At 40.2% G+C, this 13856-nt stretch overlaps 1 protein-coding gene across 4 annotated transcripts; it reads left to right on the top strand.

Moving 5' to 3' along the window:
• The first annotated feature begins 3343 nt into the window (after positions 1–3343).
• On the top strand, positions 3344–13824 carry LOC109044008 (uncharacterized). 4 transcript variants are annotated; one of them, XM_019061456.2, is made up of 6 exons: positions 3344–3610; positions 4975–5038; positions 5699–5869; positions 6889–7026; positions 8232–8614; positions 13256–13824. In XM_019061456.2, exons 1-6 carry the CDS (start codon positions 3526–3528, stop codon positions 13504–13506), a joined length of 1092 nt encoding a protein of 363 aa, XP_018917001.2. In that variant the 5' UTR covers positions 3344–3525; the 3' UTR covers positions 13507–13824. The 4 variants fall into 4 exon arrangements, with proteins under 4 accessions (XP_018917001.2, XP_018917003.2, XP_018917004.2 ...); XM_019061457.2 differs by lacking the exon at positions 3344–3610 and adding an exon at positions 3889–4030; XM_019061458.2 differs by lacking the exon at positions 4975–5038 and having other exon boundaries at positions 3347–3610.
• The last annotated feature ends 32 nt before the right edge of the window (positions 13825–13856 follow it).

The raw sequence follows: 13856 nt of genomic DNA, 5'->3' as shown, positions 1-13856 counted from the left end.
GCCACGCCAAAAAAAGCGTATTTATCTCTAACTGCAACGTTATGCACCACTTCTATGTTTTATTTTTAATCAATGCTTTTAAAAAGTGCAAAGTGCACTAAAGTGCAGTTTTAGAATTGGCTGGTCTAATCTTCATAACTAAAGTGCCTGATAAAAGGGTTAAATTGTAAATTTAATTATAAGTTTGTACTCCTTTATTAAAATTTAAACTGGTAGGTTTAATTATAATTTTGAAAATTATTAGTTTAACTTAAATTAAAATTTTACTAAAAAATAAATAGAATAAAATAAGAAATTAAAAATACAAATGCTAGTAATCCAAATCCAATAAAGTTGATAGTATACCATTTTACTCATCTACTAAATATTACTACCTATAGCAAAAAAAATAGTTGTAAATAAAAGCAAACTGATAAAATTGAAATTAAAATCATTAATCTTACTAAGAACTTAAAACCAGGGTATCAAAGATAATTAATCACTAAACATTTAATTAAAAATCAAAAAAAAGGCGGAAATCCAGAAATCCTTCAGCCGTAAATAAATAGCCGTACACAGTTTTTCTGAAAAGTTTTCACAAATTTTCCTAAATGATCTCAAATAAAAGCATCGAAAATTTCGACGCGATATTTTCGTTCGTTCTATTTTCTTTTTGTGTAACCAAAAATAATTAAATATCATCCGAGTTTCTGAATCGGCACAAGGAGGATACATTTTTTCTCTTTAGTTTTGGTATAAACCAAGGCAAAGAGTCCAGTGTAATGACGCGTAGACCTAGTTTACCGGCGGCTTCAGCTTCGAGCGAGCCGCTGTCAGGTCGGATATTGTGTCTACCGCATCGCGGGTGGTGGATCTGACACCGAGAATTTACAACGCTTAAAGCGCGCAATGCAAGAAATATTCCTACAATCTTGTAAGCGCTAATATGCGTCTCACGTCAACTGACCGACTGCACTGCGTTTGACGCAATGCGAGAAGTATTCATGCAGTCTTGTAGGCGCTAACGCCGACCGCACTGTTTGGCGCAATGTGTGAAGTATTCCTGCAGTCTTGCAGGCGCTGAAATGACTTTAACGCCGCGCCGGCCTCACCGTGTTTGGCGCGATTATTCGAACTCGCGTTAGAATAATCGTGGCATCGAATAATGGGACTTAAGAGGCCTATGTTATGTTTCGACGCCGCCATATGAGCATTTCAACGTTGCCTCGTTTCTCCTGATAAAATATTTTTTCCAAGAAAACTTAGGAATGTTCTCTATGTCCGCTTTTTTAGATTGAATGGGCCATTCAACGAGGTACAAATTTAAGCACCCTGATACATGATTCTTCACCAGAATTTCACGTAGAACACGATTCGCGCAACAAAAACTACTGAAATCAACTCTTAGATAAGATATTAACGTTTTTATCGTACATTGATTCCTAGAAATTTGAATTGCCCGGTCATAAAAAAAAACCATTTATCAACGCGTGTCAAATCGCGTACTACAACGGCTTCAGCAGACCACTCAATTGAGCTTTGTTTCTCTCCCACCCAGTGTTGTTCAAAGTGTGCACAGCTTGCTATAGCTGAGCCAAAGCGTCAGGATTGAGGTGACCATATTTTCATATTGCTGAGACTGTCACTGGGACGTCTAGCGTGCAATATAACCAAAGTAAATTATTCTTTCTTCCATGAGCGGTCCAAAGTTTGAATGTATCCATTAAAAACGTTATTATCATGGTTGGGAGTTAATCTAGGATTATAGGATTTCGGTCGCTCGACGTCAAGCGATGAAATCCTCGTTTCTTCTTGGTGTTTCACTTTCACTGCCCGCGTTGTTCACAATATCCGACCAGTGTACACCGCGAGTCTGCAATCCTAGGATCGAAGAATTATGGAAATTTTCCTGCAAAATTTTCCCCCGCTTTTTGTTATCTCACTTTTCAAATGAGCAAGAAGCTAACTTTATAGCATGAAATATGTATATTCTGCTGAAGGGGAAGAAAAATTGTGATAGTTTTAAACAAGTTACGTTAAGTAGTTTTCATAAGACAAAATAAAATAAACCGTCTGCAACATGGTAAAAGAAGGTACATGGCATTTTGCATTTTGGTCATCGATTTATTAATATTCCGTTCAAAAGTTGATATCTGAACTTCCCGTTGTGTGAATAGTTTTTGAAATTTTGTTACCTTAAATTTTTGTTATAAAACAAATTTAAAATTTGGAAAATAAGACAAGTGACGTTTATTTCCAGGTCAAACCTCGTCTAGTGGCCCATTATTCTGAATTACTTACCGCAACGTATCTCTTTCATCTATTACGCTCAATCCGATAGAAGAATGACGTCATTGATAGAGGAAGAGGCCCCGTGCCCAGCTCACATACGGTTATGCGGGGCCCCTGGAACCTATATACACACGCAAAGCAAGCGCAAGCGGCGCACAGTGGATCGAGTCAATCGGAGAGGTCGGACATGAAATTTCAGACTAAAACTGCAAATTTTAATGTTTATTTCGTCACATTTTAAACTTTAAGGGGTGCTTCTTGAAGAAAATTTTACGAGAAAATCTATGGAGCCACTTTTAGAGCCTCAAAGTTTTGTATAAACGAAGTTATACGCGTTTAAAGTTTACAAATTTTGTCCGACATCTCTTTTTGACTCGATCCATTGTGCGGCGCGGTCGGTGTGACAATACACTACGCTTCCGCCGTAGATCCTTCACCCACGGCAATGATTGCCATGACGATAAACGTCTCGATTTTTTTTCGGACAGCAGAGTCATCAGCTGATCGGAAAAAAATCCACCGGGAAAAACTAATCCGATCTTTCGAAGGACGCAAGATGCGCGGGGCCCTACACGCGAGCCCTTCCTTTCACCGGTCCGGTGATCGGGGGACTGGGACGGTCAAGCCCGCGCCCGGATCGGCCCAGCGGTCCCCGCCGAATTTTGACCCGGAGGGTTGGACTAACGGAATCATATATAGATCGTATTCGATACATCAAACGGGTGAGATTGTATCGATATCGATTGGTTCAAAACATAAATATAGCCTCAAAAGTAAATTCAGAAATCTGAGAGAACGGATCTTTTGAAACAGATTTTTTATTCTTTTGAGTACCAAATGCCAATGCAAAGTGAAATTGTCAGGAAATTTCTCATTTTCAGCTTTTCCAATTAAAATCCTTACAGTTTGGTTTGAGGTTATGTTCTATTGTTTTGAACCAAACGATACATCGAACCGTTATCGAATACGGTCTATTGAGGTGATTTCTTCAAGCGAAAAGTAAAAAAATAGGGAAGTATTACGTTACAGAAAAGTTACACCTGCAAACGATAACAGCTGACTGGAGTCGATTTGAATTTTGTCAGCCTCTTGGAGGAGTCGCGACAAACTGAGTTGTTTCTTTGTGTTTGGTATTGGTGTAAGACACAATTTAAAATTTAAGGTAGTTTTAAGAAGGAATTTTTAAACTATTTGTGAGTACTGATTCCTTGGCTGACACTCAGTGCCTTACTGTTATTATTTTACAGATATGCTATGAACAAAGCTTATGAAAGAATAGCTCTCAAACCTAAAATCTCCAGAAGCTTTGACGGTGGAAAAGTGTGTGAAAATATCAAAGGTAAGCAATTTCTCTGTTTTATAGAAAAAAAACCTTTTAATTGACTTAGTTGCGACCTTTGTAATTTAATAATGACATAATTGGATAGCTCATTACATACCATGAGCTCATTATTCCATCAACGACAGTCAGTAGTCATTGCCTTCTTAATCACCAATTTGTCTTAGTTCTAGCCACTTATCTCATCACTAAGCTATTTTCTGAGACAGTTACATTCATCCATTCACGTGACCTATCAGATGCTTCATTTTTGTTTTGTTTCTTTGTTTTTTGGTGTACCTGCGTCAGTCATAAGTTTATTCCTTATCACCACAACCTCTAAATCTCCACTAATGCAATCGCAAAATCCTCCATCTTTGAATCGAGATCCCACCTTTTTTAAGCATGCCTGCGGGCCTACCTTTCCTCACCTATATCAGGGTAATTCTACGAAAACTGGCCAATTTGACCTCCCAAAAACTAAAAATTCAACTATTTTATTTTAGATTGAGAATTTTTTTCTTAGTTCTGCATTGTATCAGGCTTAAAAATTCTATATCTTTTTTTATCAAGCATTTCTTTTTTTTTATGAGAAATTGTTTTAAAAATAGATCCCGGATGTCACGACCGTCACATCAATTATTTTGGTCCATCAGAAAGAGTAAAATAGTCAAATATGCAGGTTTTTTTAATATATACATACTGTCAGGTCCTATGAGGAAGTGAAACGACGAAAAATAGTGACCCAGTGTATATGTTCATCATAAAATAGCAAATGTTCTCTAATTTTAAACCATGGGAACACTTCATTTCACTTGTACACTTTCAAATCACTTTCGCAACGATTTAACTGCTTCTTGCGACCGTTTTCACAAGCAAAAACACCTGAGACGGTCGTGACATGAAACTTAATGACAGCATGTTTTTGAAATATTTTGGGTGGATGACAAATTTTTTTCGTAATCAAATGCATTGTTTATTCAACTGCAAGTATTTTTGATAAAATTAATAGAAAAGTCAGAAAAATTTATCAGACCAAAAAAAAGTTATGTGGTTGTAAACATTGCAACCTACTAATCATGACAGCGACGGTCGTGACATTTTAAGCAGTAAAAGCTGAAAATGAAGCTTAACCCATCAGCTTTCACAATTGTCATGGTTATAATTCGTTGAAAACACTCATTTTCCATCACATTTGGTGAGATGTGAAACGTTTTATCACACATTTTATAAATATAACAATCATGACGGGAATTGGACAGTTTTTGTAGAATTGCCCATCAATTCGACTGAATAGAAATTATTTTATAACTACTTGTAACGCATTTTTAAATTATTTTTATGATCGCACATTTTGTTATTTTTCTGTCTGTCCTCTATATTAGGCGACGAAATGAGTGAAGCGAACCGAAAGAACCCCCGTCCCATCCACCGTCTAAATCAGTTCATGTAAGGATGCATTTTTAATTTAAAAGAAAAAAAAACATACCAGCGGTTATAAACTTTTATCATTTTTTTTTTTGGGGGGGGGGGGTCGTTAACACAATAATAAGAATAAGTATTCGGTTTACTTTTTCTTTCCATGTTATATGAGCTTGGTAGTGGAGCCAGGAATCTTTTATGTATGGGCACAGTGGGTAGATTATTCCCTCAAGAAAACCCTCATCCCCCTCCGCAAGAATGAAGTCCTGACTCTTTTTTTCAGCCAGCGAGAAGCCAGTTGCAGAAGTTAGGGGTCTAGATGCTTCGCCACAAACTATAATTAAACTAATTTCTATAATTTCACTATTCGTCGTCTTCTTTCCTCTCTTTTCTTCTTCTTTCCTTTTTCTTTTATTCTCTCTCTTTCCTTCTTCTTCTCCAGATTTTTCTTCTCTCCTTCTTCCTCTCATATCTCTTTTCATATTCTTCTTATATTATCGTGTCTAAAACGAATTCGCCCACGGATACCGTCTAAGTATTATAAGGAGGATAATACCACTATTCAACCTCGTGGGAGCTAATGTTGCCTGTGCTGAAATTGAAGGCGAAGTGACATAGCGATAATGTAATCTTTCCCCGTTTTGTAATCGTATTCAAAACGTAGTTTGCAAAACCTTTTTTTTTCAGTTACGCTAGAAATTCCGGCGCACCAGGGACGAGAGGGTTAAAAAACAGCATGACCATGGCAGGAGGCGGATCATCGAACTCTGGCCCTAAAACCCCTGAGAGCCTTTTGTCACGACCCCTTTATGGGTCATACGCCCAAAAACAAGCAACTGAAAGTCGCCCACAAATTACGTAAGTTTCCCGGAAGAAAAATTGGAAAGTTAACAAGAGTCATGATTTGAATCATGACCAAAGTCCGAAACAACGCATCTCCGTTTATACAACGTTTTTGACTTTTTGTCATACTTTATTTTTTCATTTGAAAACTAGTCAACTTAAGTTTTTGAAAACTTCCTCGAATTTCCTTCTTTATTGGCAGAATATCGACGGCGAAAGTCCGCAACCACATATCTCGTTTGCGGTGTCTGAAAATATCAGCCTGTATGTTATTTTTTAAAGGAGAGCAAATTGGCATCATTCCTTGAAGTTTTTGCAGACTTTTCTTCGCACAGAGAAGAAAAATCACGGCAGTTTTTAAGAATTGCCGTTGAGTAGTTTTTCGTTAAAAAAAAAAAGGATGACAAGAAGTCTGCGACGTCGCAAACCGAGTATGTGATAACCGACAGACACCGTCGATATTCCGTAGAGAGTTCAAGTTACATACTTAGTTGACTTGTCTCACTTTGAAAAAATAAAATGGGAGCAGAGATTTTGAAACATCGAAATGGACACACGTAGTTTCGCACTTCAGCCATCGATGGGCTCCGTAGCGCAGCGCCTCTAACTTCTGAGGCGATGAAAAGAGTCACCTTTGACTGGCTGATGGTATACGCCACATTGGCGAAGCGTGAATGGTCGATAATCGATATTTCCCCATCTGAAGCTATGATAAAGAATCGATTATTGAGGTGTTCGGTGAGAACACTCTGTTTGTCGATCCTTTTCCATGGGCTTAAATGACAGATCAATCAATTCATCGCAAATCACGCCACGCCACTGGCATCCCGAAACCGAACCGAATACCCTCAGTCGGAGAAAAAAGAGGAACACAATGAATTTTTTTATATGTTTCCCGATCATTTCTCCCTTGCCAAAATTGGCGGAGGTGTATGGTCAAAAAATTTTGGCGGAATTATTCAACTTTACGTGAGCCCATGAGTTTTGTCGGAGGGAATAAGATAACCATTGCAATAATTGTCTAATTTTTCCAGAAATATGACATCAAGTGGACTTATGAATGCGATAAAGTCAGCACCAAGGGACCAAACTTTTTATCAAGCCAAGAGAACCGCACTGAACCGAGGCTCACCTGTGAAGTCGAGAATTCAACCTCCAAATTATTCTTTCAGGTAAGCCATGCGTGTTTCTGCTTGCTAGGATTGAGAACAAAATATTTTAGAGATCCCAACTTAACTGCCAAAAAACGTAATCGGGTCAGGCAAAAGTCAATCTCGGGTGCTCCATAACGGATTTTCGATGGGCCAGCTTTTGCACATACACGGTAAACTCACAATATAGTTGAAGAGAAAAAATAATGTATTCCTTCGAAAATACACTAAATAACATTAATCTATTACAAATCGAGGTCCAGAAAATGCGCGCAGCAGTATCAGCTCTCAAACCGGTAATATCAACGCGATCCACCAACTTTAAGAGGGGAAATATTCGATATGAATTTGAGCCGCACTACTGATTGAGGATATGATTCAATTTACAAAACCCCGTATCCAAATGTTCTCATCAGAGATATAAGTTGACCGTTTACATTTTTATTATTTCATCCTATCTCCTTCATTTGACCCTCTCTTTTATGGTTTGTTAGGATACATCTCCAGCGGAAGAATAGAACTCCTTTGAAATAGAGAAATTCCGGGCGTGATATTGTGTGCGCCTTCATTTGATGGATAGGCAATTTGAGTTACCAGAAAGTTAAAATAATTGTATCCCGCTAAGACTTTATTTCTCTCTCTGTTTGCTCCGGATATTCTTTAGATCATGCATAAATCGTTTGGTACGAAATACTTACCTCATGGCACCATTTTTCTATTTAATAATATGTTTTTCTTCTGGTTCTCTAGACTGGGTGCAAAGAAAATTGTTTTATTTATGAAAAATATTGACCTTGTACTAACTATTTGACTGTTTGACTACATACCCATGTTTAGGTCACTGCTAAACCCGTAAATACTTCGAAACGACCAAATCATGGCGCATTCCGCACAGTGGGTATAGACCTTCAACAGAGAAAAAATCGTGGAATTAAAGGAGTTCAGGGTAGGTCCAAAAATGGCCTTTATCGATACTCCTCCTTTGCAAAATAGGCATGCGACATTTCTGTTATCTTTAGACATGTATTTCCATCGGATCTTGGGTCAATTTTATTGCTCCACATACGTCTCAATTTTCAAAATATTCCCGGAGGTGCTCATTAAAACCCATTTTGGAGCTATTGGAGTCCCCCCCCCCCCCCGTTTTCTCTTACTAGGATTTCCCAAAAAATTCTCAGCTCCGTCCATGTTTTCAATTTCCTTTATTTCCTTTCCTTTACTCTCAGAGAGCAGCATTCAAACTTCTCGGAGCCGAATCCATCGTTCTCGATCGACAACCAGAGAAAGTCTAGCGAGGCTAATCAGACACCTGGGAGGGCATTCGGCGGTTCACCGATGGGTCCGATATCTTCGATGCCATGCGCTGAGTCGGATGAGAGGCATCCTGGGAACGGCGGTTACCGAGAATACGAAGAGGGAGCATGGTTGCGGAACTCAAATTCTTCGATATCCTCTTTCGGAAGTGCAGCTGGGAAGGAGAAACAATATTACGACTCGCCGCTCCGCAGGCGACCCATCAAGGATTGCGCAGACGGGGATCACCTCCAAGAGAGAAACGCCTCGACGAAAGAGGCAACTTCAGTGTTGAAAAGTCGCACACGATTCCAAAGTAAGTTTTCATGTGAGTAAGGATGGTACATGGCGAAGAGGACGCCCGGTGAAAGGGTGGCGATAGCGGGATTTGGATGAGATGAGGGAGTGCCAACTCCCTGATGGATTGTGGGAGGACCTATGAGTTGTGGCGGTTAGGCGTCGCAGAGCACCAGAGAGCGCTGTGAGAGCTACTCTTACGCAAGAATGGTTCGACTTCTTGACTTTTGAGGTTGTGTTTACATATTGAACCGAATGAGAAAATAACACCAAGAAGTGACCCGAATACTGTAAGTAACAAGGCGGAGAAATGGTGCTGGGTCCACACCATTTCGCGGGGAAAACGAAGCCGAGAAGTTCCAAAAATTATAATTAGAGTAAAAAATAATTTTTTTTAACTTTAATGAGTACCAGTACAAAACTGAGAGGGGAGAGTGTTTAGCTCAGGCATTTTGCATTGGAATATTAACGTGGCACTTCTCGGCTTCGTTTCTCCCGCGAAATGGTGTGGACCCAGCACCATTTCTCCACCTTGTTACATATTGAACCAATCGATATCAATATAATCTCACCTGTGTGATCCATCGAATACGATCTATAAAAACCATCGAGTGAACGTGCCGATGGGGAAGGGGTGTATGAGACGCGTTTACTCGTGTTGGGCACATTTTTTGAGAAAGCCCTGTCAACACTAACAAAAGTTCACGGAACTTTGCGCGAAAGTTCAGTTCCGTAAACCCATCCCTGTTTGGACAAGGCCTTCCATTTATAACAAACGAACGAAAAAATTATGAAAGAATAAGCATAAATGTGGTTAATAATTTTAACTTCCGTCGCCGCTCCGACCGCACTGCGTTGGGGGCAATGCGTGACGTATTCATGCAGTCTTGTAGGCGCTATGCGTTTCAAGCCGACTGCTACTGACCGCCATGTGTTGGACGCAATGCGTGAAGTATTCATGCAGTCTTGTAGGCGCTATGCGTTTCATGCCGACGACCGCGACGAGGGCTTCTCCTTTTCAACTCAGTCCTCGCCATCATTGATCTCTGCGCCGCTCCGCCCCAGGTCTAATTGCGAGTTTGGTTTCTCTCTTAACTCGACTAATTAAAGGTGCTGTCTCTTGTATCACCGAAAGACGACAAATCAGAAATTACCATACTATTACTCTCAAAAAATGAGAGATTTTTTCGCCTTTTCTCGTTGTAATTCATTTTCTGAATCCGATTTTTTTCTCTCTTTTTTTCATACCTACATTCAAAAATATTGCAAAATTTGCCGCCATGAGCCTTGGTCCACGTGGCCACCCCCTTAATCCGGCCCTGCGTGGTTGGGGACGTACACCGTCGACGTCCCTTAATCGCCGAGTTTCGATACCTCTCCTCATTTGTTTATTTATGTATTTTTCAACGGAGAACAGATCAAATTCATTCCAAGGAATTTTCTCAGAATATTCTCATATAAAAATCCGAAAACGTTGCTGAATGAAGTGTCGATTAAAATTACATACAAAGAAAGACAATAAGTGCAACGCCGCAAATCACGATACCCATGTTGTTTGAGAATTTCACTGTTGATATGTTTCAAAGATTCATCTCACGAGCTATCACACCCACTTATCTCTTACTAGCTTTACTGCGTGTCTCACATTCTGTCGAATTCGCCTTCAATAACCGCGATGGCAACGTGAGCACCTTGGGAGCTCAAATAGTTGCGCGCAGTATAGTTTCGTCACTTCCACCATGTCCAGGCTAAGAACATGCATTGACTGGTCAAAACCAAAGATGTCGTTGCCGAGGATTTTCCCCCCTTTTTTTGGCATTGAAATTGGCTTACACTGAAAAAAGATGCTGAATAATTTACCGGAATACGGCATCACCTGACTTCCCGAGTCTGACGGGACAGACGCTCCATACGCCAGACTCGTTTTCACCATCTGGATTTTTTTTAGGGAGGATATTCAAGATTAGCGTTGCGTAGTTTTTGTTATTTTTTTTTGGGGGGGGGGGGAGGTGGAAGGAGATCCTGCACAGCGTTGAGGAGTACAAGGGGATCGGCTGAAGGAGAGAGGCTATAATCCTGCAAATTTGACGTTGCGTAATTTAGAGATAAGCCCATTGAGCGATTCGTCCGCAGTATCAAGGTACCTAATTTAGTATAGGGGGTTTATTTCATTATACTCCATGAGCAAGTTGTTTAGATTAGCAAAACCAAGAAACGAAATTTTGCATTTTGTCCTGGTAAAAAAAAAGAAAAAGAAAAAAAAAAACTACTGCATGATCAATATTTATAAACAGTTCCGTAATTTCTCCTCCAATCCGTACAATGTCAAATAGATTAAAACGCGTTTTATCCAAAATCTAAGATCAAGTTCGAATTCCTTGCTGAAAATCGAAGAGATTTCATGTAGCATACGTTACTGTAGCATGAAGGAAAGATTCTAAACGTACAAGCTTACTGATTTCAGTCCAACATGGCAACAAGGCCCGATGGGTTCTCGCCACCCCATCTTCCGAGCTCGACCTTCAGCCTTCAGCCCTTTATCCATGCCGCCAGTTTCTATGAATCTGTCCTAGCGCCAGGCGCCTAATCGTCCCGCAGAATTTCTGTGAAGATAAATTCTTCTTACTCTTCTGCTGACCCACTCACCCAGTCATTACCCACCCATGTTGCCATGTTGGACCGATATGCGGTAACGGAAGATACATGATATATCGATGATTTTTGACGAGGAATCCGAATCTGTGCTTAGATTTTGGATATCACGTGTTTCGAACTACTTAAAACTGAGGGAGAAATTGCAGGAGTGTTCATGGAAATTGATCACACAGTTTTCACTTCTTTTTCCGCCAGGAAAATCAATAACGAAAAATTTCGTTTCCTAGATCTGTTATTCTAAGCACATTGCTCATGAGATACATTTAATGAAGATAATGATAAAAACAAATGTAAACCACCGGCGTTCCCTCGAAATTGTGGGCGAATCGATCCAAGGGGAATATCCCTAAATCACGTAAAGTTACCTAAACTAGCGGGGTTTTGAACTCCTCCCCCCTCCCCCCGGCCGATCCCCTCGTGCTTCGCAACATCGCGCTGTGCGGGGTCTCTCTCCATCCCCCCAAAAAACTACCTACGCAACGCTAACCCTGAATCCCCCCTCCTAAAAAAGTAGATGGTGAAAACGAGTCTGGCGCGCAGACCATCTGTTCCTTTCGAATGTCACTCAATTTTTTGCGGAAGATTACTCGATCGGTTTGGGCTCGGCGATGGGAGGATAGAGACACGAAGGGAGGGAGAAAAATAATTTGGCTTCTAAAACTTGCTTTAGCTAAAAATTCAAGGAAGCCGCAGCCAGTTTCATCCTGAAGCCCCCCCCCCCCCCTCCTCTGCAGGGCCGGATTTCCCTACTTGCCGCCCATGGGCCGCCTGTATTTTGCCGCCCCCTTCTCATTAGTTTTGAATCATCAATAAAAACCATCAAGTGAACGTGCCAGCGGGGGAGGGGTGCATAAGTCACGTTTACTCGTGTTGAACACATTTTTTGGGAAAGCCCTGTCAACACTATTAGCAAAAATCACGGAACTTTGCGCGAAAGTCAAGTTTCGTAAACCTATCTCTAATGGACATGGCCTTCCATTCATAAGAAATGAACGAAAAAATTATGAAAGAACAAAAACAAAATTTAGTTTAATGGTCTTTAGTTTCGCCGCCGCGCCGCGCCGACCGCACCGTGTTTGGCGCAATGCGTGAAGTATTCACGCAGTCTTGTAGGCGCTATGTGTTTTTCGCTGACCGCACCGTGTTTGGCGCAATGCGTGAAGTATTCATGCATTCTTGTAGGCGCTATCCGTTTCACACTGACCACAATAACCGCACCGTGCTTGATGCAATGCGTGAAGTATTCACGCAGTCTTGTAGGCGCTATGCGTTTTTCGCTGACCGCACCGTGTTTGGCGCGATGCGTGAAGTATTCATGCATTCTTGTAGGCGCTATCCGTTTCACGCTGACCACAATAACCGCACTGTGTTTGATGCAATGCGTGAAGTATTCGTGCAGTCTTGTAGGCGCTAATTTGTGTTACATGCCGATTGTCGCGCCGAGGGCTTCTCCTTTTCTTCTCAAGTCCTCTTCATCATTTCTCCCTAAGTCGCGCCGTTCCAGGCCAAATTGTGTGTTTGGTTTCTCGCATAACTCGACTAATTAAAGGCGCTGTCTCTTGTATCACTGAAAGACGACAAAATTAGAAATTACTACACTCTCAGGAAATGAGAGATTTTGTATGTAGCCTTTTCTCGTTTGTAATTTTTTTTTTCTAAATCCGATTTTTTTTTTATACCTACATTTAAAAAAATTGCAAAATTTGCCGCCCCCTAGATTTGCCGCTATGGGCCGCGGCCCATGAGGCCACCCCCTTAATCCGGCCCTGCTCCTCTGACGAGAGAGGGCCGGTGACAAAATCGCCTGTTAGGGCAATTTTTTGAAAATAGCTCATCAGATAAAGTGTAAGAAAACTTCAAATTTGGATCCAGCAACCCAATAAACATCATGTGAATTTTTTTGTAAAGAAAAAAAAGTGTACCCGAAATTCAGCGAACTTTACCAGGCGCCTGAACTACAATTCTCTAGCGATTCGAAATTAAATTTTGTCTTAATGTTCCACAGATTTAAAAATCATCGTTGTGGTTGCTTACGAATTAGCGAAGACGGTTGCACTTTTCATGTTAGTTACAGCTGTACTTTGGAGCGGCTCTGCAATAATGTTTGATGTTGTGCCGTTCCCGGCAACTTTAAGAAACTCACTCAAAGAAATGATAAGTTATAAGAAACCAGAACCCAGACATCCCATGCTCTATTTTACGGGCAAACTTTTCCGAATTTTAAGAAAAATACCAGGCTTCTGTGAAGCAGTGTAGTGTATAAGTTTAAAGGTTTTAGTCGAGGAATTCGTAAATTGTGGCTATTCACGTCTTGCTATTATTATTGTTGTTAATAGAATGTCCATGAAATTCGTAACTTGTTTCATGTTGGGCACTATATCTGCCCACCTTTCAAAAATTAATACCTACAACAATATGTCAATGCGTAAGAACACTCATATGTAATCAAAATACATGCTTTCAGTTTTAAAAGATGATTTTTTTCCTGTGTAATAAAAGATAATTAGTTCCGATTTCTCTACTGAGAGTTCTCAATTTGATTTGAACAATTCAATAAAAACATTTAGAAGCAAATTGGACTTTTTCTCTACTTGTAATAATTTTAT

Source organism: Bemisia tabaci, chromosome 1 (genome assembly GCF_918797505.1).
Source record: "Bemisia tabaci chromosome 1, PGI_BMITA_v3".
Lineage (NCBI taxonomy): Eukaryota > Metazoa > Arthropoda > Insecta > Hemiptera > Aleyrodidae > Bemisia > Bemisia tabaci.
This window is presented reverse-complemented; position numbering and strand designations above follow the sequence as displayed.

Coding starts and splice junctions, on each gene's coding strand:
- LOC109044008 (XM_019061457.2), top strand. CDS start 3,943: ATGCAATCGCAAAATCCTCCATCTTTGAATCGAGATCCCACCTTTTTT. Junction 5,870..6,888: donor GAAAGTCGCCCACAAATTAC/GTAAGTTTCCCG, acceptor TAATTTTTCCAG/AAATATGACATCAAGTGGAC. Junction 8,615..13,255: donor AAGTCGCACACGATTCCAAA/GTAAGTTTTCAT, acceptor AATGTTCCACAG/ATTTAAAAATCATCGTTGTG.